The sequence below is a fragment of the Numenius arquata genome, chromosome 11 (assembly GCF_964106895.1).
Source record: "Numenius arquata chromosome 11, bNumArq3.hap1.1, whole genome shotgun sequence".
NCBI lineage: Eukaryota > Metazoa > Chordata > Aves > Charadriiformes > Scolopacidae > Numenius > Numenius arquata.
In genome coordinates, this window is record NC_133586.1 from 23,551,952 (window position 1) to 23,579,945 (window position 27,994).

At 50.2% G+C, this 27,994-nt stretch overlaps 1 protein-coding gene across 1 annotated transcript; it reads left to right on the forward strand.

Annotated features, from left to right (window-relative positions):
* Positions 1-172: 172 nt before the first annotated feature.
* Positions 173-27,988, forward strand: SORD (sorbitol dehydrogenase). The gene is made up of 9 exons (XM_074156674.1): positions 173-308; positions 3,769-3,802; positions 4,522-4,686; positions 6,749-6,908; positions 15,909-16,027; positions 16,490-16,555; positions 23,315-23,490; positions 24,313-24,434; positions 26,681-27,988. The coding sequence occupies exons 1-9, from the start codon at positions 249-251 to the stop codon at positions 26,844-26,846; spliced, it is 1,068 nt and encodes a 355-aa protein (XP_074012775.1). The 5' UTR covers positions 173-248; the 3' UTR covers positions 26,847-27,988.
* The last annotated feature ends 6 nt before the right edge of the window (positions 27,989-27,994 follow it).

Consider the following 27,994-nt stretch of genomic DNA (forward strand, 5'->3'; position numbering starts at 1 on the left):
CCAGTGGCCGGGGGAGTCCATGGGGCTGAGGGAGCCCGGCGCTGCGGCCTTCTGGGGTCTGGGTGCTCAGTGGGGGAGACCCAGGCGGGCTGGGGTCTGAGCCTGCAGCAGGGGCCTGGGGCCGGGGCCTGCCCACTCGGTGCCGAGGGGGCGGCGCCGGGCATGGGGCAGAGGGCGGCCCCACCACGGGAGGCCCCGCTGCCGGCCCTTGAACCCGGGCGCCGCGCCGCGCACAGCCGAGCCGAGCCATGGCGGCGCCTGGGCAGAACTTGGCCGTGGTGGTGCACCGAGCCGGGGACCTGCGCCTGGTACGGGCCGGAGGGAGCGGGCTGCCCCGGGGCCGCCGCGACTCGGCTCGGCTCGGTGGGGCCGTGCGGAACAGGCCGGGAGCGGGGCCGCGCTCGGCGGCCGGGCTGGGTGGCGGCGGGGGCGGCCTCGCAGCGCGGCCCGGGCGGGGCGGGGGGAGCCGGGCCGGGCCGCCCCACAGCGCCGGCGGGCGAGCAGCTCCCCGCGGGACCGGGAGCCCGCCGGGGCCGAGGCCCCCACCGTGCGTGTGGGAGCGTCCGTTACCCTCGGTGTCCCTGACTGGTGCCGGGCCAGTGAGCTGAACTGGCCCCGGGATGGGAGCGGGGAGGGGCAGCGGCTGCCCCCGTGCTAGGGGGGAAAATGGGGCGCGGGGAGCCCAAAGCGTGGGGCTGCCCCATGGGTAGGGGCCGCCCGGTGGCTAGGGGCTGCCGAGCCCCTCTCTTTGTGTTGTGCAGCTGAAGGAGGGGACGGGGAGCGGGTGCTGTTCGTTATACAGTCCTGTGAAAGTGGCGTTTCCAGGAAGCGGAAATGGGGGGTGGCCCGTGGCTTCGTTGGGTGTGAGAACCCAGGTGAGAAGGAGGGTTCGAAGGGAGCAGCCACGCCCTGACGCCCGCGCTTGTTCCTGACGGGGAGGGGAGGCCTTGTGTTTCCATCAGTGCTTCAAACCGATTCTGTGACTGTGAACGCTTGGATGTCCCTGGTGTTGGATCATTGTGGCGCTGCTGCAGATTTGTGTTTGCCAGTTTGGCAAGTGCCAAGTCAGGGAGGGAAAATTTACATGGGCAAACATTGACAGGCGGTTTTCTGTACAAACAGTTCTGGCAGGAGGGCTTTTAGGAACACGCAGACTTTGGATACCTGCAGCAGCTCATTTTGGGGATGATTATCAGGGAAGCAGTTGATTTTTTACCATTCCTGCACAGCTCAAGCGACGCGTGCCAAAGGCTAAGTGATATTCGTGTGACTAATGCCTGTGTGGCTCCCAGCCGCCTTTGATATACCTGCAATTTCACTAGAAGCGTGTGCAACCTGGCTTCTACTAGCAATAAAAGGCATCGCCATAGTGAGAATTGAGATGGTCCCTCTAGTTCAAGAACACGTTTCCAAAACCCTGTGATTTAGAAAGATGTATGAGACTTGTGAGGGTGGATGCTGGCTCCATCCTGTCTGTGTTGCTGGTCTCTAAACTGGCTTACGCCCAGATGCGTGAGTTTTCCTTGGGATATTCATACTGCTGGAGACATTGGAGGTGGTCGTCAGTGCTCTCCTGGTCTTACTGGCAGCCCCTCAAGGTGTGATCCTCCCAGGCTTCTCTGAAGTTTCTTTGCCACAATATGAATGGCACTCATTGCATTGCCCCACTGATCATGCAAAGGTCACGTAAGGCAGTGAACTGTGAATTTGTTATCTGTGTTGTTGATACCTAAAGTTAGGTGAAATCATTTTTTCCATAATTCCCACACCATTCTTGATTTGTGTGGATGTGTTGGCCATGGGGAGAGTCACCGTGACTTCAATAGCTGACCAGTGTTATGCAAAAATGTGTTGGCTTCATTTTTGTTGACTCTGCTCTTGATCTTAGGCAGTTGCCACAGACTCACATTTGCTGTCACTTGAGGATTTATTGTTTTTTATGCACGTACCCATATCCTCTCTTTGTATGTCTCCTTTTACAGAAAAAATTTGCTGCATTTCCTTCATGTCCTCAGTTACACCAGTTGTTCTCTCTGAACTTCTCAGTGAACATTGGGCAGCAAGTAGAACATGTGTCCTGAAACACTTTGGGGTCTTCCAATTTGGTCACTCCCTGTTTTATGCAAATCAAGCTGGAGAATTCACTTCCTACCAGGATGTGTGTTTTTCCACACAGCTGTTATTGAAGAAAAAAAAAGTAGTTTTTTTTCTGGGCTGAGTTATAAGAAGCTACATCTAGATCAACTTCTTTTAAAAGTAATGCTGTGGACTGTGTCCTTAGTGAGACAAAACAAACACCCCACGTAGAAAAAAATGCAGGTAGAGTTCTGAACATTGAAAACCTCAGCAGATTGGGTTGTGCTTTGACTTGCACTCCAGTTGACACAATTTGGGCCATCTTGCCCACATCCCTGCAGGGATTATTCAGCAGGTATTTTAACAGAGCAGCACTCTCACGATGCGTTTCCAGAATTTCTCTTTTCGTGATGTTTAGATTGGTGAAGTAGAAAGTATGAGTTGGGGAATATGCTGGAATTGAGAATGTATTTAATTAGCTAAAATGCGAAGCAGTGCTCCCCAAAAGGAGGAAGGGATGCCCTGATTTCTCTGCAGTAGGGCAACAGAAAATCTCGTGTTCGTTGTTATGTAGCAGCTTCTAACTGGTGAAACTGATACATGGAGGACCGCTGTAAAGTGATTGCGCATCTCTGAAATCCGGAGATCACGTTTCTTGCTAACAGAAGATGCTCTTGCAAGGAGAAATAACTGATCGTGGACTCACTAATGTGTATACACCAAAAATTTGAAGAGGAAATGTGTGAATAGGAGGTCTGCTTGAAGGTCTTGTGCCCAGTTTTGGGCTGTGGGTAAAGAGGTCTAAGATGCATGAAAATTTGAGCAGCAGATGGATTATGAAGAGTTCCTTGTTAGCACTAACTACTTTGGTGGGGTTTTTCTTAGAGACATGATCCTAGAGGTGGGTGCTCGGTGGGTATTGTATTGTCTTGTTGTTGTAAACCCCAACAAAATTGCTCCTTTATCCTTTGAGGCACCTGAGGGAGTTCAGTGAAGGCAAAGGCCTGCAGACTTTTTGAGTGGAAGGGTGACTTGGGGCCATGTGACTACTTTTATAGTTCTGGTTTTACCATTCAATTCATGAATATAATTCATGAAGAGTTGTCATGCCAATTACAAGAGGATGTGACTTTAAATGTAACTTACATAATGTCTACAATTGATTTATGCATTGCGTTATTATGTAGTAAAAAAATTTCCTATTATTTGTAAGAATAACATAAACACTGCAATATCAACATTTTCTAGAAATAGGTGGTTCAGAATCTTCCTGGTTACAGAAGGTGAATTTTTTGGTCAGCCAGTGGGATGAAGGATTCAGGTGAAACTTGAGGCTGTTCCAGGGCAGGAAAGTTTAGTATGTGGCTCTTTTCTGGGCAGGAAAGGGGAGTTTACTGCAAAATAGTTTGGAGAGTGGATTTACAAGCTGGCTGTGTGCTCACTCGTAACGGATGCCTACATTACTCCACTGTGCAAGCAAAAGTAGGTGAGCTTAGGGAGCATGGACAGCACATTTATATCCCCCCTCATTGCACAGCAATGTCTGATTGAGCACACAGAACCAAAAATGTGATCAGCTTATGGATTTACCTGAGCTACCCTGGACTGACTCTCCACCTCTCTAGGAGCTATTCCCATGCCTATGCACAAGCAACTGAATGTTTGTTGTTTTTTTTTTCTTTTTGTCCACAGGAAAACCGTCCGATCCCAGAACCAGGTCCCAATGGTAGGTCTAGAGATGACTGCTTCTGTCTGCTTTCTTTACTAATCTCTTTCTTTTCTCATTCTCTTTTGTCACTCCTTAATATTATAAAGAGATAAAATATTTCTGAGAAAGTATAAAATAATTCAAAAAAGAATGTGTGGCTGAAAGATAATGCTGCGTTTTCACTTGAAAAGAAGAGCTGGAGCAGTGACAAATACAGCCCTTTGTCTGGCTTTTTCTGCTTCCTGTTTCATCAGTTCATGTATTTCACATTAAACAGCTCTTGGGACATGTCAGATGATCTTCTTGCAGGACTTAATATTAATAGGCTGGGCATATGTGCTGATAGGAATTTGATTCACTAACTCTCTGGGGCTGAAATCGTAGCTTAGGGAGAAGGAAAAATTAAATGGACTTGCTCTTTTATTCTTGCTCCAGTGACAGTCACGTCCCTCTTAGATTGTATTAGCTTTTGTTGACAGGGGTCTTACCATATGTTAAGCTTTTCTGATTTGTAAATCCTTGTGTAGTTTTGTATTTCAGCAGGTGTCTCATGAATATGCCATCCATCCTAATGCATGCATGTGTGGTTCTGGTATATTTATTTAATGCTAGTAAATTCAGCTGTTTCGATGCTGGCCTGGCCTTTGTTGTGGGGCACAGGGACAGCACACATGTCGCTCCCCAGTGCCCGAGAAGGTAAGCTTTCCTACAAGGAACATTTCTTGCGTTTCTGGCAGAGGTCCTTCTGCGGATGCATTCTGTTGGGATCTGCGGGTCTGATGTCCACTACTGGCAGCATGGTCGAATCGGAGATTTTGTCGTGAAGGACCCCATGGTGTTGGGGCATGAAGCTTCTGGGACTGTTGTGAAAGTGGGATCAGGAGTCACTCATCTGAAACCAGGTAACTGGAATCAAAACTGTCTTTTTATTTGTTTTCCTGCTAATCAGTTCCTGAGAACATGTTGGTAACAGGCTGTACTTTTTTGTTAGGTAAATTTATCTGGTGCTCTGACCTGTGAATTGCACAGTGTGACCTTCTCCTTCAGAGTGTCGCTGTGCTGCTATTTATCACCCAGCTTGGACGCTGTAATTTATGGTATTTCTTAGGTATGCTTTATCCTGGGATATCTTGAGCTGGTCTGACTTTATTTTAATGCAGAGCAGAGTCTACGCTGGTACAAGGTGCCTTTTGAAGAAGCTAGATAAAGCTTCAGAAACCATGTATGTTGCTCTTGCAAACAACCTGCTGTTAATGTTTCTTCACTGTGTGTGAAGCAAATGGCCTCCTGCAGTGGAGAGAGGTCACTGGAGCAACTCTACCAGGCCCCATGGTGTGACCTCTACAGTTCACTGTGCTCATGAATGTCCTAGAAAATGGGCTGAGCAGTGAATTTTGCAAAGTTTGCTGGTGATAGCAACTTAGGCAGGGTGGAGACCTAGTGAGAGTTACATAGAGACCTTAAGGGTGGCTGGGCAATGAGATGCCGATGAAATTCAATGCACATAAACACAGTGGTTTCCACAGCAGAAGAAACAAAGCCAGCTTCATATCTAAAATGGTGGGCTGACGATCACTGCTCAAGAGTGAGATCTTTGGCTCAGACACAGTGCGTGGGAAAGTTGGCTCAGCAGTGGTGAAGAATGCAAATCAGTGTTAGGAAAGGGACAGGGACTCAATCAGAGGACATCATTGCAGTCCTGGAGCTCTGCATACAGTTCTGGTCTCCTCCTTTCCAAAGGGATATAAAATAAGTGAAAAATTTTCAGAGGAGGAGAAGGAGATGATGAGATGTGGAGCAGCATCTCTGTAACGAATAACTAAGCTAGGAACGTGAGCTAGGCGCTGGAGAGACACCTCACTGATGTGTGACACAGGTCTGAGGACTCATGGAGGGCAAGGAGAGGGCACATAAAGGTTGTCTGGTTCTCTGGTTCCTCCAATACAGGAGCAAGGGATAGTGGAAGCCAGGTACAGCATTCACCTAAGGTGTAGCAGACCTGCAGGCCTCCTTGGCAACGGATGACGTGGATGCTAAAAGTTTACATGGTGGAAGGTGGGGGAGAAATTGTTGAGGGTTATGAAATACAAAGAAACCACATGCAGCCTGGGAGACCCCACAGCTGAATGTAAGGGGAGGCTGGGAGGACATTCAGTTCGTGCTTGTCCTCTCACCCCCAGACATCCCCTGTTGGCCATATCACAGGGGTGTAGACAGCTCTTTACTTCGATCCATTTGCCTGCTTGTCACTGTGTCTGGCTGAAACCCTGTTGGTGGAGACCTTCATGGAGACATTTGGCTTTAGTTGGCTTCCTCTGCCAAAGAAAAAGGGCTGTCTTGTGTCCCTGTGTATGGCAAGTTGTACTGTGGTCACACGGCTGTTTTCTTTGCCCATCCTGCCTTGTGATTGCAGTTAAATAATTACTCTTTGTCCTGCAGCATGTGTCCTTCAAGCAGTCTGGGCTACTCCATTGCAGCATCAAGATGTCTCTGTTCCCTGATAGGTCCTGCCTCACTCCTGGGTGTGCTTCTGCACCGTCACCTCCCTTCCCAAGGGACAGTCCTTTCCAGCTGGTGGCCAGCAGAGCTCACCTGCTCTCTCCTAATTATTTCCTCTTACAGTTTCTACAGATTCTGAAAAAAAATCTGATCACTCTGTGATTGCCTGGGGTGAGGGCTGCCTTTTCATCTGCTAAGGCTGAGTTCAAGGCAGCTGGAGAGAGGTTTCTATGTGGATGAGCTTCCATCTGCTCTGTGTCTGTGCCTTCGAAACACCAGCTCTTTCTTTTGGTGATGAGGCCACTATGAAGGAAGTGTTAGGAACTTGCCTGGCGCATGCAGCGTGATCAGTGAGCAGATGCCCCTCGTGACAGGGTTTCATGCTGTCTTCTGTGGTTGTTCAGTACTACTCGTACCTATGTGCCCACCTTCTTCCCGAGTAACAGTCTGCTTTCACCCTGGCAGGTGATCGAGTGGCCATCGAGCCTGGTGTCCCAAGGGAAATAGATGAGTTCTGCAAAACTGGCCGCTATAACCTGTCTCCAACCATCTTCTTCTGCGCCACTCCTCCCGATGACGGGAACTTGTGCCGCTACTACAAGCACAGTGCCAGCTACTGCTACAAGTGAGTTGGTGCTCCCTCTGCAGAGAAATACATACTCTCGAGGCCAGGGGGGGAGAGGGGGTAGCTGAAGAAATTGCCTCTTGGCCCTTTTGAGTATTGCAGTGAGCACTCTTTACATGAACACAACAGGTTTTATTGCTTTCTGATCCATAAATAACGTATAAGGCTTGGATAACAGCCACTTTGCAAAGGGTTTGTCAGGCAGGTGTAGTTTATCCTCTTTGGTGCCAGACATAAACAAACATTTCTTGCATGTTTCCTGGGATGTCACCACTGTTTTACCCTTTCATTATTTTCCTTTTCCCGTTTGCTCCCAGCTTCTTTTCTGCCATCTTTTTATATCGTTGCCTCCTTAGGATGGTGCCTGAAGGTCTTTGTCTTACTCTTTGAGCTGAGCTAGCTTTACTGCTGCTTTTCAGGAAGCACTGCATTGACTGCTGACACCTCGCTCTGCCATTTGAAACAAAGTCATCCTACTTAGAGCAGAGTACGAACAGAAAGCAGAGTCCCTGCTAAGGTGCTTTTTTGTGTGGCGCTGAGTGGCCCCACTAAGCTGCCAGGATTACACATCTGTTTTCATATCCAGTTCAGCAAACTTGAGTATGTGGCAGGACTGACACATTTGCTTAAAAGCAACTCTGTGCTTAAGTACGCTGGCAAATATGCTAGAAATCCAAATAAACCTCTGCAACGTTATACCCACTTAAGTGCATTTACACAGGGAGTTAAAAATAGTCTAAGGTTGTGGTCCCCTGAGACTGGTCTCCCTGTGCAGCTTGTTCTTTCTCAGTCTGTGTGGAGCTGGTACTTCGATGAGCAGGAACGTCCTTGGGATTGATCTTTGATGCCTGCAGAGGATGCATTCAGGATCAAATCAGTTGGAAGGAGGCACTTGATTGCTCTTGTCATGAGAGTCCTCAGGCAGGAAGCTCCTTTCAAAGTGGATCCCAAGCAGCTGCTGTCAGGATGAAATGCTGTTCTGGATGGGTCTAACTTCTTACTGTCCGGATCCTCTGTCACTGATTTCCTGTGTGTTAAAATAACGTTTTCTGACAACATCACAGGTTTTTGCTTGGGAGGAAGCAGCTGGTTCGTAGCTGTCTTCTTCCAGGGTTTTGCTTTTTTCTCCGATTTGAGTAAATATTACTTTGGCTATTTTTTGTTGTTTTTTTTTAAGCTGTGTATTGCAAAGCCTGGACCTAGTACTTCCCATTTCAGATCAGCAATGCTGTGGCTGTCTGATGCAGAGCAGATTCTGTGACATGAAGTCGCTCTGCCAGCACATATTTGCTAAGAAAAGGTGATGGCTGAGCTCAGTGGGCTCTTACATATTTGGGCAGCTGTTGTCTGTCCTTTTGGAGGCAGAGAGACTCTGTGTTGGGTGCTCTGAGTAATTTGATGGAGGTGGATGGTGCCACAAAGCTGCCCTCCCTGTTGTCAGGGCAGTACCCAGACCCAGGAGAGCAGATGCGATGCCAAACTCTCACGCAACGGAACTCTTGGAGTCAGCCCTTCAGTCCCTCCTGGAGACAAGGGACATACAGGTATCTTAGAGCCGCCTTCCCACAACTGTCATTTCCATCACTCTGACTTTGTGTTGGCTTGGATGGTGTCGTGGTTTAGCCTCAGACGGCAACAAAGGACCACGTGGCAGCCGCTCGCTCAGATGGGGCCCTCCCCCCCAGCGCGGCCGGGAGGGGAGAATCGGAAGAAAAAGGCAAAAACTCGTGGGTTGAGACAAAGGCAATTTAACAGAACAGCAAGGAGAGCAAGAAACAACAACAATAATAACACCGACAGAGGAATACACAACCACGAGTACGATACCACCGATTGCCGATCGCACCCGGGACGCCCCCGACCGCTCCGCTCCCCTGGGGGATGACTTCCTGCCCCTCCCCTTCCCCGGCTAGCTCCTGTTACCCCCTGAGCATGGCTCACATGGGATGGAATACCTGTGTCCCTGCTAGGTCCTGGGGAGAATTAACCCTATCCCCGCCAGACCCAGGACATCATCCACCCCTTATTCCATACCATTTCATGCCATGCCCAGATCTTACAGTTTCCAATTAAATACTATCAGTTTCCCCTGACATACATATATATATATACACATATGTATATCTCCATACAGGCGTAATGTCCTTAGTCTGTGCGCCATCACTCTAAAATGTCCGTTGAGTTCATATAGTCCATGACTTCGAGCTCCATCTGTTGGAACAGTCCCTCAGGGCATGCAAGATAGCGTGTGTGGAGCTGGACTGTCGCATGCTGTATTCTTGGGGCTTGTGGCTGATGTATCCGGTGCGGCTCATGTCCATGGTCCATGGGTTGAAGATGTCGATCTCAGTGAAGTTGCTGGACGCCAGCTGCTGAGGTCAGTTCTGGTCCCTTCGCTGCTGCACTTTACTTGGTTTTTCATCAGAGTCCATTTGTCATTAGTTTGGGTGATTCTTATTATAGTACAACCAATAGCAGTTACAGAAATGAGATGTACAGTGGCAGGGTTATTTAGCAATTAACATCATACAGTTTCATTCACTGGCTATTCTCGCCCAAAATCAGGTCCCCGTGTGGTACACATCGAACTTCCCCATCCTTCCGCATCACCCACCAAGTGCACCCGGGTCCTTGAGCAAAGGCAATCCCACGGACAGGTTTGCCTTTGCCTGAGGCAGGACTAACCCAGACTGTCTTCCCTAACATATTCTTCATGTGCACTACGGGGACTTTATCTCCCTCCACAGTACGTGGAGGTTTTGATTGGGCAGGGCCAGCTCGGTTGGTAGACCCCCTGGTGTTAACTAGCCAGGTAGCCTTTGCTAAGTGTGTATCCCAATTTTTTAAAGTTCCACCACCCATTGCTCTCAGTGCAGTTTTTAACAGTCCATTGTACCGTTCTATCTTCCCAGAGGCTGGTGCATGATAAGGGATGTGATAGACCCATTCAATACCATGCTCTTTGGCCCAGGTGTCAATGAGGCTGTTTCGGAAATGAGTCCCGTTGTCCGACTCAATTCTCTCTGGGGTGCCATGTCGCCACAGGATTTGTTTTTCAAGGCCCAGGATGGTGTTCCGGGCGGTGGCATGGGGCACAGGATATGTTTCCAACCATCCAGTGGTTGCTTCCACCATTGTGAGCACATAGCGCTTGCCTTGACGGGTTTGTGGGAGTGTAATATAATCGATCTGCCAGGCCTCCCCATATTTGTATTTCAGCCATCGTCCTCCATACCAAAGAGGCTTTAATCGCTTGGCTTGCTTGATTGCAGCACATGTCTCACATTCGTGGATGACCTGTGCAATAGTGTCCATGGTCAAATCCACCCCTCGGTCACGAGCCCATCTATATGTAGCGTCTCTTCCTTGATGGCCTGAGGAGTCATGGGCCCATCGAGCTATGAATAATTCACCCTTATGTTGCCAGTCCAGATCCACCTCGGCCACTTCAATCTTAGCAGCCTGATCCACTTGCTGGTTGTTCTGATGTTCCTCAGTGGCCCGGCTCTTGGGTACATGGGCATCTACATGACGTACTTTCACAACCAGATTCTCTACCCGAGCAGCAATATCCTGCCACAATTCAGCAGCCCAGATGGGTTTGCCTCTGCGCTGCCAATTGCTCTGCTTCCACTGCCGTAACCACCCCCACAAGGCATTTGCCACCATCCATGAATCGGTGTAGAGATAAAGTACTGGCCATTTTTCCCGCTCAGCAATGTCCAGAGCCAGCTGAATTGCTTTCACCTCTGCAAACTGGCTTGATTCACCTTGTCCTTCAGTGGCTTCTGCAACTCGTCTTGTAGGACTCCACACGGCAGCCTTCCACTTTCTATGCTTTCCCACAATCCGGCAGGACCCATCAGTGAACAGGGCATATCTCTTCTCATTTTCTGGTAGTTCATTATACGGTGGAGCCTCTTCTGCACGCATCACCTCCTCCTCCGGTGACATTCCAAAATCCTTGCCTTCTGGCCAGTCCATAATCACCTCTAGAATTCCTGGGCGACTGGGGTTTCCCATTCGAGTTCGCTGCGTGATCAATGCAATCCACTTACTCCATGTAGCATCCGTTGCATGATGTGTAGCAGGGACCCTTTCTTTGAACATCCAACCCAGCACCAGCAGCCGAGGTGCCAAGAGGAGCTGTGCTTCCGTACCAACCACTTCTGAAGCAGCTCGAACCCCTTCGTATGCTGCCAGTATCTCCTTTTCTGTTGGAGTATAGCGGGCTTCAGATCCTCTGTATGCCCGACTCCAAAACCCTAGGGGTCGACCGCGTGTCTCCCCTGGTGCTTTCTGCCAGAGGCTCCAGGTAGGGCCGTTCTCCCCAGCTGCGGTGTAGAGCACGTTTTTAACATCTTGTCCTGCCCGGACTGGCCCCAGAGCTACTGCGTGGACTATTTCCTGTTTAATTTGTTCGAAAGCTTGTCGCTGCTCAGGACCCCATTTAAAATCGTTCTTCTTCCGGGTTACTTGATACAGAGGGCTCACAATCAGACTGTAATCTGGGATATGCATCCTCCAAAAACCCACAATGCCCAGGAAAGCTTGTGCTTCCTTTTTACTAGTTGGTGGAGACATAGCTGCGATTTTATTGATCACATCCATTGGGATCTGACGGCGTCCATCTTGCCATTTTACTCCTAAAAACTGGATCTCCTGTGCAGGTCCCTTGACCTTACTTCGTCTTATGGCAAAACCGGCTTTCAGAAGGATTTGAATTATTTTATTCCCCTTCTCAAAAACTTCTTCTGCTGTGTTGCCCCATACAATGATGTCGTCAATGTACTGCAGATGTTCCGGAGCTTCACCCTGTTCCAGTGCAGTCTGGATCAGTCCATGGCAAATGGTGGGGCTATGTTTCCACCCCTGGGGCAGTCGGTTCCAGGTGTACTGGACACCTCTCCAAGTGAAAGCGAACTGTGATCTGCACTCTGCTGCCAGAGGGATTGAGAAAAATGCATTAGCGATATCAATTGTAGCATACCATTTGGCCGCCTTGGACTCCAGTTCGTATTGGAGTTCTAACATGTCCGGCACGGCAGCACTCAGCGGTGGAGTAACTTCATTAAGGCCACGATAGTCCACAGTTAGCCTCCACTCTCCATTAGATTTCTGCACTGGCCATATGGGACTGTTAAAGGGCGAGCGAGTCTTGCTGATCACTCCTTGAATCTCTAGTTGACGAATCAGCTTGTGGATGGGGATCAGAGAATCTCGGTTAGTTCGATACTGCCGCCGATGAACTGTTGTGGTAGCAATTGGCACCTGTTGTTCTTCGACCCTCAACAACCCCACAACAGAAGGGTCCTCTGAGAGACCAGGCAAGGTAGACAACTGTTTAACTTCTTCCGCCTCCAAGGCAGCTATGCCAAAAGCCCACCGGTACCCTTTTGGGTCCTTAAAATACCCTCTCCTGAGATAATCTATACCAAGGATGCATGGAGCATCTGGACCAGTCACAATGGGATGCTTTTGCCACTCATTCCCTGTTAGGCTCACTTCAGCCTCCAGTACAGTCAATTCTTGGGATCCCCCTGTCACTCCAGAAATACAAATGGGTTCTGTCCCTCTATAGCTTGATGGTATTAGGGTACACTGTGCACCTGTGTCTACTAAAGCTCTATACTCCTGTGGCTCTGATGTGCCAGGCCATCGAATCCACACTGTCCAATAAACTCGGTTGTCCCTTTCCCCCACCTGGCTGGAGGCAGGGCCCCCCTAATACTGGTCATAGTATCCGTCACTCACCTCGTGCAGAAATGCTCTGGAGGTTCCTTCAAGGGGATCAGAAGTAGGCTCAGGCCTTCTATTCTGTTTGGGGAACTGCACATTGGAAACCGGGGCAGCACTTTTCCTGGGGAGATCTGCTTTTGTGGTTGTTCTTCCTTGCAATTCCTGTACCCGTGCCCGTAGGATTGAAGTAGGTTGTCCATCCCACTTCCTCATGTCCTCTCCGTGGTCACGCAAGCAGAACCACAGGGTGCTTCGTGGGGTGTACTCCCTGTATTCTCTATCTTGAGTGGAAAAACGTCTGTTCCTAACAGCTGAGATACTGGCTCGTACAGGCGGGGAGGACATATTCTCTTCAAGTTGCTGGACCTTCCGGGACAGTTTCTCCACAGCTGAGACGAGGGGAGAAGACAGATTTTCTTCATATTGCCGAAGTCGGGCAGCCACCTCATCCACTGTTGGTCCCTCTTCGCCTTTCCATTCCATCACTGCTAATGAGTTGGCATATGATGATGGTGCGCTCCGTACAAACTTCCGCCACTGGACCTTGTGCATTGGATCTCATCAGGATCTGTGGGAAACTGGGCATTGTCCAGGTCATAATAAATCATCTCCCGCACGGCTAATTCTCTCAGGTACTGAATACCTCTTTCCATGGTGGTCCACTTGCTCGGATGACATACAACATCTTCACTGAAGGGATACCTTTCCCTCACGCCTGACAGGAGTCGCCTCCAGAGGCTGAGAGCTTGTGTCCTTTTCCCAATTGCCTTGTCAATGCCCCCCTCTCTAGACAGAGATCCCAGCTGCCTGGCTTCCCTACTCTCCAATTCCAAGCTACCAGCTCCGTTGTCCCAGCACCGGAGCAGCCAGGTGACAATGTGCTCACCTGGAAGTCGGCTGAAATCTTTTCGCATGTCCCGCAGCTCACTCAGGGACAGGGATCGAGTGATTATCTCTGGTTCTGCCTCTTCCTCTTGTTCTCGTGACAACCCTGGATCATCGTCATCCTTCGCTGAGCGAACTGATTTCTTGGTGTATTTCTTCTTCTGGATAGGGGCAACTGATATGGGCACAGGTTGGTTTTCTGGTTCAGTTGCAGTGCCTGCCACTGGGGCCGGAGCAGCCACCGCGCCTGCTGCAGGGGCCGGAGCAGACACCGTGCCTGCCGCAGGGGCCGGAGCAACAACCGTGCCTGCCACAGGGGCCGGAGCAACCACCGCGCCTGCCGCAGGGGCTGGAGCAGACACCGTGCCTGCCGCAGGGGCCAGAGCAACCACCGTGCCTGCTGCAGGGGCCGGAGCAGCCACCGTGCCTGCCACAGGGGCCGGAGCAGCCACCGTGCCTGCCACAGGGGCCGGAGCAGCCACCGTGCCTGCCACAGGGGCTGGGGCAGCCACCGCGCCTGCCGCAGGGGCCGGAGCAGCCACACTGCCTGTCAGCCTGGTTTCCATCTCTTCCTCCTGAGGATGCTGCGCACCATTGAGCAATGCTTGGTAGATACTGGCCAGGGCCCAGCACAATGCAGTGAGTTGTGCCTCTCTGGAATAGCCACAGCATTTTCCTTTCAAATATTCTATCACTTTATCGGGGTTCTGTAATTGTTCGGTGGTGAAATCCCAGACCATTGGAGGTGAAAAACTCTCTAGATACCTGCCCATGTTCTCCCACATGCCATGCCATCCATGACTCTCCAGCCTTGGGGCAGATCTCGGGGTGGTAGTCTTAAATAGTTGCTTAACCCTAAACAAAAACTGAAAAACATTCAGGAGACCGAGCAATAGGACCAAGCTGGTTTGCATGTCCCAAGAGTATTCAAAATTCTCAAAAACTGGCATATCCAGCACGAAAGAGAAAAGGGAGGTGAAAGAGCTGGGAAAAGCATCCCCCCCTGCTTCCCCTATAGACTCAGTGTGTTTATTAATAAATTCCCCGAGATATGGGCAGGAAAGCAGTGCCAAATAAACAACCCAACATAACCATCTGAACAGTGATGCTATCATATCATAAGTTGATATCGCACAGGACAGCAAAATTATAATCCTGATCCCTCTCCCAGAAGTGATAAACATCATCACGGGGAGTACATAGAGCATGTAAGAGTTTACATAACACAGCCATGAAAACAAACGAAGCAACATTGTCCCCAGTAAATAATACAATAAATACCGATAACAAATTCCTTTTAGCACACTCTGGTCAGATCTGTTTTTATCTCAACCCTCCGAGTTGCCCCACGTTGGGCGCCAAAAAGGACTGTCGTGGTTTAGCCTCAGACGGCAACAAAGGACCACGTGGCAGCCGCTCGCTCAGATGGGGCCCTCCCCCCCAGCGCGGCCGGGAGGGGAGAATCGGAAGAAAAAGGCAAAAACTCGTGGGTTGAGACAAAGGCAATTTAACAGAACAGCAAGGAGAGCAAGAAACAACAACAATAATAACACCGACAGAGGAATACACAACCACGAGTACGATACCACCGATTGCCGATCGCACCCGGGACGCCCCCGACCGCTCCGCTCCCCTGGGGGATGACTTCCTGCCCCTCCCCTTCCCCGGCTAGCTCCTGTTACCCCCTGAGCATGGCTCACATGGGATGGAATACCTGTGTCCCTGCTAGGTCCTGGGGAGAATTAACCCTATCCCCGCCAGACCCAGGACAGATGGGATCTGCCCTCAGGCTTCCCAGGGCTGTCAGAAAGACTCCTTGCGGATGCGGCACCCGCTGTGTGAGAGCCCATGCTGGTGGCTTTCTGGAAGGCTGCATTGTGAGGCTGGGATTTATTTCTGTCAGCAGTTCGGAAGGGTTTCACCCCCTCTGCTTTTTTCCATCCATATGAAGGGTGTGGGAGCCCACTGATGTGTCCCAGCCATAGGGCAGCCTTTGAGGAGGTGCACACGCAACTGTGGGGTTTATCCCAAAGGGAATGAGCGGCTAAAGAGTTGACTCACCAAGTAGTGGGGAGATGGTTTAGGGAAGCTTGTGGATCCCTGTGTTTGGTGCTTAGGCAAACCTTACTACTAAATGTACTTGATGCTGTACATGATGTACTTGATGTACAAGATGTACTTGATGCTGCTTCAGAGGAGGGAAGGAGGCAATATAACCTCTTGAAACGGCTTCCAGCCCTGGGTTTCTCAGACCAAGGGCGAGAGTGTATTTTGCCACTGGGATTTAGACCCACGTTTGGTCCTTGAGTGTCATGGCTTTCCTCATCACTGTCATAAACCTCTTTGGTGACTGTTGCTTGTGTCTGGTTCTTGCAGGCTTCCAGATAATGTCACCTTTGAAGAAGGAGCCCTTATTGAGCCCCTTTCGGTGGGAATCCATGCCTGCAAAAGGGCGGGAGTCACTCTGGGAAGCAAAGTCTTCGTGTCTGGCGCTGGTACAGTGAACTTGTTCAGTCCTTGGGTTCTCTGTCTGCTGGGGCATGGAGGGGGATGGATGGGGTGCAAGCTGTGCTTCTAGGCTCTGCTGTAAGCCGTGGGTCACGGCAGAGTTATGGGGATGCCGAGGGGGACCTTGAGGCTGCCCTTGCCCGTGCTGCACTACGGTGCTGCATTTTCTGCTGCCCAAATGCAAAGTGCAGTGCCTGGGCGTGCTGAGCCTATAGCTCCAGGGAGGGAGGAGTGGGTGGCGTTTTCCTTGCGGAATCCCTCATGCAGCAGTAGCTGCTCTCTCAGCAGCTGGTCTCACTGCCGTGGGATCACAGTGATGCTGAGATCCCACAGCTGCCCACCTGGAAATGCAGTCAGAGCCTCCTTTAGCCTGGGAATGTGCTGAGGCCTGGGCACGTTCAGAGCCCACGACTGGTGTCTTTGACAGTCTCTCTTCCCTTTGTACCCAGGACCGATTGGCCTTGTGAATGTGCTTGTTGCTAAGATGATGGGTGCAGCAGCGGTGGTAATTACAGGTAGGTCCTTTTAACCCTTAAGAGTGTGCCTGTTTCCTACAACACGTCACTTTGACTAGTTGCACGTTATTCCTTCAAGGTTACTGCTGGGGAAAGCAGCCGAAGCACAATGGAAGGTCTGTTCATGAATGGAGTAGTAGTGTGCCCTGTCTGGAGGGAATCCTAACAAACGCCTCATTCCCCAGGACAAGACTTTGATCTTTGCACTAATTGGGATCTGTAAGAAGGTGCAGGTTGCAACTGGTGCTTCTCTGCTGGGTTGGTGGAGCAGGGTAGCAACTTCTGCTTCCTGGCACAGACGTGTTGTGCAGGTGGCGTCGCTACAGTGCTTCAAGGAGAAAAAAGCAGAGGCTAATGAGTGGTCCTTGGGTCAAGCCTAGAGACCTTTTTCAGACTTTGAGCAGGTCTTTTGGGAAGAGGGAACGTGTCTGTATGACAAAGCCCCAAGTTACAAAAGCTGCTTGCTCCTGGTGCCTCTGATCACTGACAGACCCTTTTTTTTTTTTCCCATTTTGAGCTTTTCTGACCTCAACTTTGTGCTTTGCCTTTGGCTCATAGATCAAGAAGATCTGGTTTCGTCTTCCCTGTAGGGCAGATAGACCTTGATTATATCTGCTTCTAGTCTTCACCTAGGCACACAGCGTATTTTACACCGTGTTTGGAGGTTTGCTCTGAGCAGGTTTTTCCTTCCTCTTGTAGCTCTAGGTGATGGCTTGGACGTGTGTTTTCACAGTCCTTTCTGTGTGCAGAAGGTACTCTCTAGTTCTCTTTTGCTGCCCTTCTTTCTGCTGTCCTGCTGGGGGGTTTATTTTCCACTCACTATCTGCGATGACTGAAATGGCCTTTTCAGGGTCCCTGCTTTTCAGAAATGGGCCTTCCTTGCATAACTGTGTCCTGGAGGTTTCTAGTCCACTGCTGCTTGCAGTCACGTTTTTGACTAGCTGGGCCTGGGAAACAGCTGAGGATGGACATCCCGCCTTTCTGGGTACCTACTCCAGGATTGCACCACCTCCTAATGAAGAGGCTTTTTCTGGGGTCAACTCACAAACTGTCATTTGTAGGTATTTCCCCTTGTATTGTCTGCAACAACTGAAATGAGTCACTATTGTCTTTGCAGCTGCCCTTCTGGTTGTTGCAGAGAGATGTTTGATCCCCCCTTCTCTTTGCCCTGCTACCCCAGCCCAGCTCCCTTCACCTCGCCTCAAAGTTCAGGTACTTCTCTGTAGCTTGCCCAGGAGAATTGAGAGCTGGAGTAGCCTCAGGAGGTTCCCTGGTTGAAATTTCCACCTGGGGTTTGGACAGGGCCCAGGAGTGGTGTTTCCACTACTCTTTGATCCTTCTGAGCAGTGGTGGCTGGGAGGAGCGGTTACAGGTAAGACTAGACAATGAGCACAGGTTGCTGCAATGTTTTTGGGCCAAAGCCCCAACATGGACCTCTCAGAAGGCTGTTACTCCACCTCCCACACTTTGGGCTGGGTGTATTTTTGACCTCTCGATTACTGTGTTTCTGTCTTTGGGTTGAGAGACAAAACTCAGGTCCCACCCTCTTGCCTTCACGCAAGCATCTTTCCGTGGTAGCTCATGACAAAACCTAAGGCAGATTATTGCTTTCTCATTCCTAAATCCTTTTGCTGCCAAGTCTGGGGCCTTTTTTGCTCTGCTGGCCCCACCCTGCAGGCGTGTCCTTGGTGGACGTGATCAGTCCAGGCCTCAGATTTTGCGAAGTGTTGTCATTTGAGGATGTTGGTTGCTATAGCAGGAAAAGCAACCCTGCTTCTTGAATTACATATGAGGAACCTTGCTTCCAAGCTGAGCTGGTGGAGGGTGACCCAGTCCTTGGGTGGGGAAGGGCTTGGTGAGCTGTCAGGGGTTGGTGGGGCTGAGGCAGCTGGTCCTGCCCGAGTGTTGCCTCCTGGGGACCTTTGGCAAGCAGGTCTGTATAGCATGTGCCCCAGGCTCCAGGTGGCCATAGGAAGATCTCGGAACCTGGTTTATAGGGTCAGCAAGCTTGGCTACATGGAATTAACCCCTTCCTGTCTTTGCATCTTGGCCTAGGTAACAATCCTGACTTGTCGACATCTCCTACCTGAGCGGTGTTTGACTGAGATGCTCAGACACCCATGGAGGTGCTGTCCCCAGTCAAATATTTGTACGTGACATGAGCTGAGGAATGGGTTTAGTTTGGCTTGTTACCGCTGGGGATTTTGCTGCCCTTCTCAAGGAACTGCTTTTTGTGTTGGCTTTAGGAGCCAACACCTGTGAGGTGACTGTCTGCCCACAAAGGCCCTCTTGTACTTTGCTACCAGATTCTTTGAATTCATTGCCCGGAGTTTTTATGATGTGTTTGTCTGTGAAGAGCTTTGTCTGCAACAGCATTTAAGGCTTTAAATGTTTGTTTTGACAAGCTGCACACAAATACAGAAATAGCTAGAAGAGCTTTTTCCTGACTTGGGGAAAACTCATCTCTTACAGCTTCTGCGATGAGTGTCTTTGGCACACCTGGAGTCCATGAATTTTGGAAAGTTACATCTCTGCTGAGGGGTGGGGTCCCTTCTTTGGGACTCCCAGAGAGTAGCTGGCACTGTAGCTAGAGACTAACACTCAGCCCTACCCTCCCAAAGGCCTGCGTGCACCAAAGCTTGCCTTCTTTCCCTCCAGCTAAGGCAGCTTGCCTGACAAAAGGTATTAGCATTTCTGATAACCTTTGCTCCTCTCCTTGAAGTGCTTTATTCCTGGCAAACTGGTGTTCTCCCTTTTCAGAGACAGGGTTTGATGTGTTTAATGGACTGCAGTTGGGTGCAGGAGATCAGTTTGCCTCATGGGTCCTCATCTTCTCTTCCCTAAGGTCTATGGCTTTCTCTGTTCTGCTGCTGAGTGGGTGTGATCGATATTTATGGGCAACCTTCTCCTGGCCTTCTGCCTTGCTGTGGACGTTACTGTTGCTCTGGAAAGTTGCGTTTCTCCTTAGAGTAACATAAAAGATTAGCCTTGTTCCCCAGCAAGTGAAACAACATTTTGGATGTTCATATGGCAGTGTTAGGCTGTCTTGCCTTATTCTATCTGTCACTAAAGGTACACTTAGTAATCCCTACTTAAAGGAAACCGTTCCCCTCGTGCTATCTAAATCTGAAGTCCTGGGTGCTAGTGCCTCCAGAAACCCTGGAAGTCAAGGTCAGAGAAGATGAATAATTGGACAGAGTTCAACTCCTTTGTGAAAGAAGATCAACATAGAAAGCGTGAGAGCTTCAAGAATATTTGCATGTTAAGTTGGCTCATAAACCATCACAAGCAGCTTAAGTGTAATTTGATAACTTCCGTGGGAGCAGAGATACAAGAACAGGCTACTTGTAGTCCTGCAGCCAAAACTTTAATTAGCTCCAGCTGCCAGGAAGTGAAAACAAACTAGAGGCAAGATGCAACCCTTTAATTGGATAATTGACCAATCAATTGGTCCAATTGGACCAATATCAATTAATTGGATAATTGATAAGAGTTGCGTGGGGTTCAGCCACAGTAAGGTTTAAAATCTGAATTACTTGGTTCTTCTCAAGACTCACAAGTGTCAGGAGCTCTAAACAATGTGGTAACCTTCTCGTTTGATAACCTGTAGATCTGTCAGCTTCAGTATGTGCTTAGTGGTGATTTGCTTAGGCCAGGTGTACCGAGATGTTACCACAGCCCTGACCAGGTCTGACAGTATCGTTGCTGGGTCCTGTATTCCTCTCTGACACGAGGACTTCCTTCCTGAGCAGGTCAGCAAAACAGAGACCAACTACAGGAAAAGCGTGGGTTTTTTTTTTTTTACTGCCAGAGAATGACTTTTGTGGCTGCTTTGAAAGGCACTGGCTGGCCGGGCCTGTTGCTCCAGGACTCTGCCTCTGGATGTATTTCTGGCAAAGAGACAGTATAAAATGAATTAGTGACTGGGCAGATTCTCTAAATGGCTGAATCCAGCTGTGTCTGCTGCAAGCTGGTGTTTTGAGACCAAACTTCCTGGGGAGTTTGGCCCATTGCTGGGAGCGCTGTTGAGCCCCTGTGGTCTCCTTGCTGTATGCTGAGATTTGGGGGACACCAGCCATGCCAGGCAGAAGTGTTTCTTAGCACTTCGAGAGCCTCAAAATTGCATGAGAGGTCTGTGAGTGCAGCTTGGCTGGCAGAGCGTCATGACTGTACCACGCGTCCTGAGGCCCAGTACTCACAGCCTGGGAGAGACAGAAGTGACTAATGCCTCCTGCAGTCCCAGGAGTGAGAGCTCGCGTTGAGGCTTCCGGGGTGATGCTGCCCTGAGTTTTCAGCCTTGGCTTTTCCTCCTTTGCATTTTATTACCTTTTGTTACCCTTTCTTGAGACTCCCTCCACGGGTCTCCTGGGTGCTTATCTTGGTGGGTGTGCCCGCCCCTGGCACCCCGAGTGCTTCAGCGGCCAGTGTGGGCATGGCCATCACCTGCCCTGGCTGTCAGTAACCTCACACTCACTGTGATGGGCAGGGTGGGTCCTCTGGCCTGGCTTCCTCCCAGCCCTGGGGCTGAGTCAGAGTGGCTCATGTCGGAGCAGCGGCCTCGTCCTCCTTCTCTTTTCCCTTGATATTTTCCCCTCATCCCCATCTCTGACTTCTCTGAAGACTGCGCCCTGGTGAGAAGGGTATTTTCCTCTTTGTGGTGGGTGGGTGCGCTGTGTGTCCTGGAGAGCAGTGTGCCCCTGGCAAAGGCATCATTTTCCGAGTCTTCAAGCCTAGGACATTGCTTACACATCAATTTTGGGTCTAGCAAGTCTCTGGCTGTTACAGCTCAGTTTCCACCTTTGATCCGGACATCTTTTCCAGTGCCAACACACAAGCCCCTGTAGACCACTGCTTCAGTGCAAGGCAAAGAGGTTGTTTCTGCCTGGGAAATGCCACTCTTCTTGTCTGCTGTCCACCTCCTTATCGCCAGAGATGTCCTGGTCACCAGTGGTACCGGGAGAGGGATGTGTGGCTTCCTTCCATGGGACATGGAAGAGAAGAGACAAACAGTGTGGCTACCTGCCAGGGCAGCTTGCTCCGTGGTACAGACCATTTTGTGGATCTTCAAAAGGCCAGGTTGGACGGGGCTTTGAGCAACCTGGTCTAGTGGGAGGTGTCCCTGCCCAGGGCAGGGGGTTGGAACTCAATGATCTTTAAGGTCCTTTCCAACTCTAACCCTTGTATGGTTCTATGAAAAGATATTGACGTTGCTGTCAACATCCTTCTTGACAGAGTACCAGAGTACAGCCATGCCCTTGCAGACATTTATCATCACCAGCTTTGGTGCTCTGTGGTAATGGGGTATCTGAGGTCTCCACCGTATTACCATATGCACTCCCTTTTTTTTTAATGGCCTTGCCTGCTCATTTGTCTGTGACAGAAACTGCTTGAGAGATCTCAGCAGCCTCCAGTGCTCTTACAAGGAGGGTAAAAGGATGGCAGAGGTCTGTAACAGCAGGGACGCACTTAGTGTTGACAACTAATGCATCCTGCAGTTCACTCAGCTGAAGCATCTGCTGGTGGTTCACTGAGGAAGCCCTCAGAGAGCTCACAACCTGCTCTCATCTGGTACCCCAAGAAGTGAAATGGCCATGTTAACGATCCTCTGAGCCTGATGTCTCCTGTCAGAAAGGCTTCTCGGTGCTCTGCTGTCCATAGCCAGGTCATTTCTGGGTCATCAGGGAGTAAGGTCAGAGCAACCTTGTCTCTGATTAGTGCCCTTTGCAAGGTATCCTTGAGGGTGTGAGCAACAGCAAATATTCTTGAGAGCCAGAGAAGGAAGATGCAAAAGCAATGGGTGTTTTTTTGCCTTGTAGGCTCCTCCTGAGGTTAACTTGCTGAGTGTGTGTATAACATGTTTTTTTACAGTCCGTTTGCACTAGTGGATGAGTTAGTGAAGCTAACTGGGCAGGGCAGTCGTAGACAGTGGCAGCTTTGGTAAGACACAACCACGCTGTTCAAACAGGTTGAGCGTAGCTCAGCGCTGCCCTGTCTGTTCTGCCCTCCTCCTGCCTTTTGCCTTTCCCTGCACTGAGGTTCCACCAGTGCTTGGCCATGGCTGTTCCTGCTGTGGTTTCTGCTTGTGGCACGGGTGCATATGGCCTTTGAAGTTAAGCTTGGCCTTCTAGTTTGTCTTGGCACACTTTTGGTGTTCCTGCAGTACCAAAGAGAAATTGGGAGATCTACGAACTGATAGTCTTAAAAAATACCCCTCGAGACTAGAGGTGGCAGCTCTTCCTTCACTCAGACATCGCTTTGCATGGTGTGGGTTTCAGCTGTGAGTTCATGCTTCAGCCTCTTTAAAACACACCCTCTTCTGTGGCTGGAAAGCCTTTGGTATCTCCTGTGTCTGTAAGTTGTCCTCATCGCTCATCTTTCTCTGCCTGCCCAGGAAAGGGAGCAGGCCTCCACCTTTCCTCCTCACTGAAGGCTCCCTGGATTTGAGGAAGGGAACACATGTTCAGACCCCAGACGTGTCTGCTTCCATCAGCGCTCCTTGATGGTGGCCTGCTTGCATCAAGGGTGGGAAGCCCTTTGGTCTGGGTGGTCTACATAAATTCTTGAGAAACTACTGCAGTTTACCACCTTGTCCTACCACATAACAAATTCTGTCTTCTCTCCTGGGAGAGCTGGTGACCAAGCACTGTGGTTCTGTTGAGACATCAGACAGGGGTAGGAAGCACATTGCAGGCTCAGGTTCTCTCTCCCCTTCTGCTTCACATAACGCTGCAATTCTTGACCTGTTTTGTCTTTCCCCAGATTTATCAGCCTCTCGCCTGCAAAAAGCCAAGGAGGTGGGGTCAGATTTCACCATTCAGGTGAAGAATGAGACCCCGCAGGAGGTGGCCTCCAAAGTGGAAAGCCTGCTTGGCTGCATGCCTGAGATAACGGTGGAATGTACAGGAGTGCAGGCCTGCATCCAGGCTGGCATCTATGTGAGTACGACTCGTCCCCAGGGTAAAGCAGGGGTGGCAACTGGCTTTTCTTTTCATGGGACCCGCAGGGAATGACAGTTATTTCGCTCCCATAGTGCTTTATTCCAGTGGGCTTGGCATCGGGGAGAGAAGGTGCTTGTTAGACAACAAATTAAGATAATTAAAGAGTTAACATCTTTGCAGGCAGCATGGGAATAATTGTCTGATTTGATGTTTTACCACTTACCAAAGAGACTGCAGTAAGACCAAAAACCCAAACATGGCTATGCAGCAGTGCCAGGGAGCTGGTACAAGTAGAACAGCATCTTCCATTAAGGTGTCCAAACGAGAATAATTAAGAAAATTAATTCCAGCAGGTGAAGAAAGCAGTTAAGGAGGGGATGTTTTGTGGCCATGAACTTCCTGATGGGAGGATGCAGAAAAGGTAGTGCTGAGTTTCACAAAGAAAGGACAGGAGACAAATGGGACAAGCTGCAAAAAGGCAAATTCCAGTGGAGCATCAGGCTCTTAGTTTTAAATCTCTCCCATTGAAATCCAATACTCCTAAGTGCCATACTCCGAAGTGCCAGTCATTTTTCAGAATTAGATTTAGATACCAAAATCCTTCAGAGGTTTTTGAGAGATTGCTTTTTAAGCCTTGTTTATTGAGTGTTTCACACTTATGGGCTCCACACAGCATCCTGTGTCACCCCTGGCTTCTCTGCTGTGCCCCAGGCAGTCCATTACAGCCACAAAGTGTGGCTTTATTTTTCACAGTCTGCTGCACAGGCTCTGGTGACTGCATTTTGCCAAATATAACGTATTTGTGTGTTTGTTCTCCAGGCCACTCGTTCTGGTGGGACCTTGGTGCTAGTGGGGCTGGGGCCTGAGATGGTGACTGTGCCCATTGTGAACGCTGCCGTGCGGGAAGTGGATATCCGGGGGATATTCCGCTACTGCAACACGTGAGTCTTCTGCAGGGTGGGCTGATCTTCCTCCAAGTCTGTCCTTAAGAAATTCTTGCTTTCCACAAGGAGAGAGGACATGGAAAAGGCTGGTTTTCCTTACAGTTGGTTAAACCTCATGTCACACTGATGTGCCAGCGCTGCAGTGCAGACCGTCTGACTGATGTGTCCTGCATTTTATGCCTTGGTTCCTGGATGAGCCCAGCACTGCAAACATGACCACAGCAAAGCAGCCCAGCCCAGCTGGGTTGTCCCACTCTCCCATTTCATGCAGCATTTGGTGCAAAGAAAGGAAGAGACCCAACAAACCCTTACTCTGCTGCAAGCAAGCAAGCTAAAATAAAACTAAAAATAAATCATAATATTTGTGCCTTCAACTCTTATGCCCCATAGAAAGGGAAGGCCAGGTGCTGGGGGTGTTTTGGAGGAGGTATGATGTGGTAGAATGCTCATGGCATGGCAGGGAGAACACACAGCTTTTAGCTGCTTCAGCCTTTTGTGCTGGGAGATGTCTGAGCAGCTGTTTGGCCTGGCCCTGGCCCTGGCCCTGGCCCTATGCACTGCTTTGTGAGAAGCTGCCTGGCTGCTGGCCCCCACCTTCCTAACTGCTCTATTGTCCATTTTTGAGGAAAGGATATGGGGAGTCTTAGTTCTGGGCAAACAGTCAAAATCCCAAGCGCTGCAGACGTACCCAGTTGTGCTGCTGGTGCCCAGCTCTGCTCTCCTTGCTCCTCATGGAAGGAAATAACATCATCAATCTTGTTGGAGATCAGCGAATGCTGGGGTGAGCAAGAGCCTTGTTTAATTTTCATCATTTTTCTGGAGCTGGAGATACATCTGGAGCCAGTCTGAAGGCATATGCGCTTACAGAGAACTGAACTGCATGGCTCGTGGACAGGCAGGTCTTTGAGTGAAAGCTGGCCTTGCCCTGGAAGCAGAAGAAGCTCAGCTGTCCTCTCTTCGATCTTGAATTCCTTGGGTAGCGCTTGAGACCCAGCATTGCACGTGTGCGGGCTGGTTTCTGCTCTCTTCAGAGCTGTAGTTTCTTGCTAGTGGAGCAAGAACCTTTGCTTAGTCTGCAGGGGTGGTTTCCGGGAAGGATTTATGAAGTGTGGTCAGGCTCCTTCTTAAAAGGAGAAACGTCTTTAAGTAGGCAGTTTGGGAGTTAGATTAGCTGCTGCATCCCTTTGTAGAATCCTAGAATCATAGAATTGTCTAGGTTGGAAGGGACCTTTAAGATCATCTAGTCCAACCATCAACCTAACTCTGATAAAAACAAAAAACCACATCACTAAACCGTGTCTCTAAGCACTATGTCACCCTGTCTTTTGAATACCTCCAGGGATGGTGCCTCAATCACTTCCCTGGGCAGCCCATCCCAAGGCTTAATAACCCTTAAAGTATAAAAATTTTTCCTAATATCCAATCTGAACCTCCCCTGGCGCAACTTGAAGCCATTTCCTCTTGTCCCATTGCCTGTGACTTGGGAGAAGAGACCGAACCCCCCCGCCTACGCCGTCCTTTCAGGGAGTTGTAGAGAGCGAGAAGGTCTCCCCTCAGCCTCCTTTTCTCCAGGCTGAACATCCCCAGCTCCCTCAGCCTCTCCTCACAAGACTTGTGCTCCAGACCCCTCACCAGCTTCGTTGCCGTTCTCTGGACCCGCTACAGCCCCTCAATGTCTTTTTTGTGGTAAGGGGCCCAAAACTGGACACAGCACTCGAGGTGGGGCCCCATCCCTCTAATTTGGCCCATTCAAATGGATTGACAAGGCAATCAGATTTAGGAGTCTCTGCCAAAGCAGAGGTTGGAAGCTGACTGAGGCTTCTCCTTTCTTCTCCCTGCACTGAGTCGGTGAGTTTGAACTCCACAGTGATCAGTCTGGAGGCAAGGAGGCCAGGCGGGAGGAGAGCCGTGCACAGCGCTTTTGTTTATCTTTCGGTGCTTCAGAAGTACAGGTGTTCCCTGTGATTTTCACTTACTCAGCCTCTTGTGGGTGAAACACAGCCGACTGTCTGTGTACAGCAGACTTCTTGGTGCTCAACAGCCTAAAGCAGTTGGGTTGTCCCGTCTCCCATGCCTGATGCCTGAGCTTCCCCCTCTGGAAGACTGATTGTGGGCAAAACTCCCCTGGGTTTTCTGGGCTAAGGAAGTTACTGTAATGAAACCAGGTGCCTCCCTCCATGCTCCTTCCTTGGGGCTCTAAACTGGTGGCTGCTCTAATCTCCTGCTCTCTGGTTGCCTTGCAGGTGGCCTGTGGCAATTGCTCTGCTCGCAGCCAAGCGGATCAACGTCAAGCCCTTGGTTACCCACCGCTTCCCCCTGGAAAAGGCTCTGGAGGCATTTGAGACCAGCAAGAGAGGTGAGGGGGTCAAAGTGATGCTGAAGTGTGACCCCACTGACCACAGCCCCTGAGATGCCGCCGTGCCTGGCCCTCTCCCCCATCACAGCACCTGCCTGAGATGTGAAGCATGAGGCCGCAGAAGGCTGATGTGTGGCTGTTGCACCTTATGCGGGCGCTGCTTTGTAATAGAGCTGGAAAATCAAATGTTAATGAGGGTGAATGGTACCGAGGGATACACCATTAGAGTATTAACAGGTAACTACAAACAGAGAGCAATAGGGAATAGCTTGAATCAAAACTGTTTGGTTAGACGCTGTCTAAGCTGCTGTTTGGTTAGAGACAATGGTTCACACAGTTGGCTCTTCTCCCCCAGACCCTGTGTGCAGAAGAGCCTGGGTCTCTCTGCAGGCATCGGGCAGAGCCACCTGTGTGGCCACAGGGTTTGTCCCCGTGAACATGCTGGGTGAGGATATCACCAGCCACATGGGTGAAGTGAGGATGGAGATGCTGGTGTTCCACCTGCCCCCCCCAGCACTGCCCTGGGGTTGTCCTTGCCGCAGCTCTTCCCACCTGGCGATCCCGGGTGCGTGATGGCCCCACGTGAATACTCTGCCTTCCAGTCGCACCTTCCTGGGGATGCTCAGGGACTGTGACAGCCGGTGGAACAAAGCTTGGCTAGCCCACCTCTATGGGGAGCATCTGCACATCCACGTCATTCCATGCTCTTTGCAAACTGTGGGCTCAAAGCACAGAGCCCAGGGCTTTTTTGAAGAAGCTGGTCTGGAGGCCAGCTGGGACCACGTCTGCTGTGTCATCCCACCCCAGCAGTTCCCCGTGGGGCAGAAGGACCACTGCAGAGCAGGCTGCGGTGTGTTTGTGGGGAAACTGCCCTGTCCCTGGCTGGGACCCCAGAGGGCCCCAAGGAGGGGCTGCTGTTGCGGGGCACAGCTTGCTTGTAGCATGGAGGGGAGCACAGGTGAGAAGTAAGGGGACAGCATCACTCAAAGGTTTTACCACTGCGAATGAATTGTAACTTTCTGAGGATCTCAGGCCTTCCTGCTGAGTTTGTGAGCCATGAATGAGGTACTAACGAGGTAGTGGGTTGCAGATAATCTAATCTTTGATTACAGTCATGTTAATTTTCGTACTGAGAGATCAGTCCCTTTCTTGGGCCGGTACTGAACTTTCCTCAATAAATGGTACCTACCTGTTGTGTGTG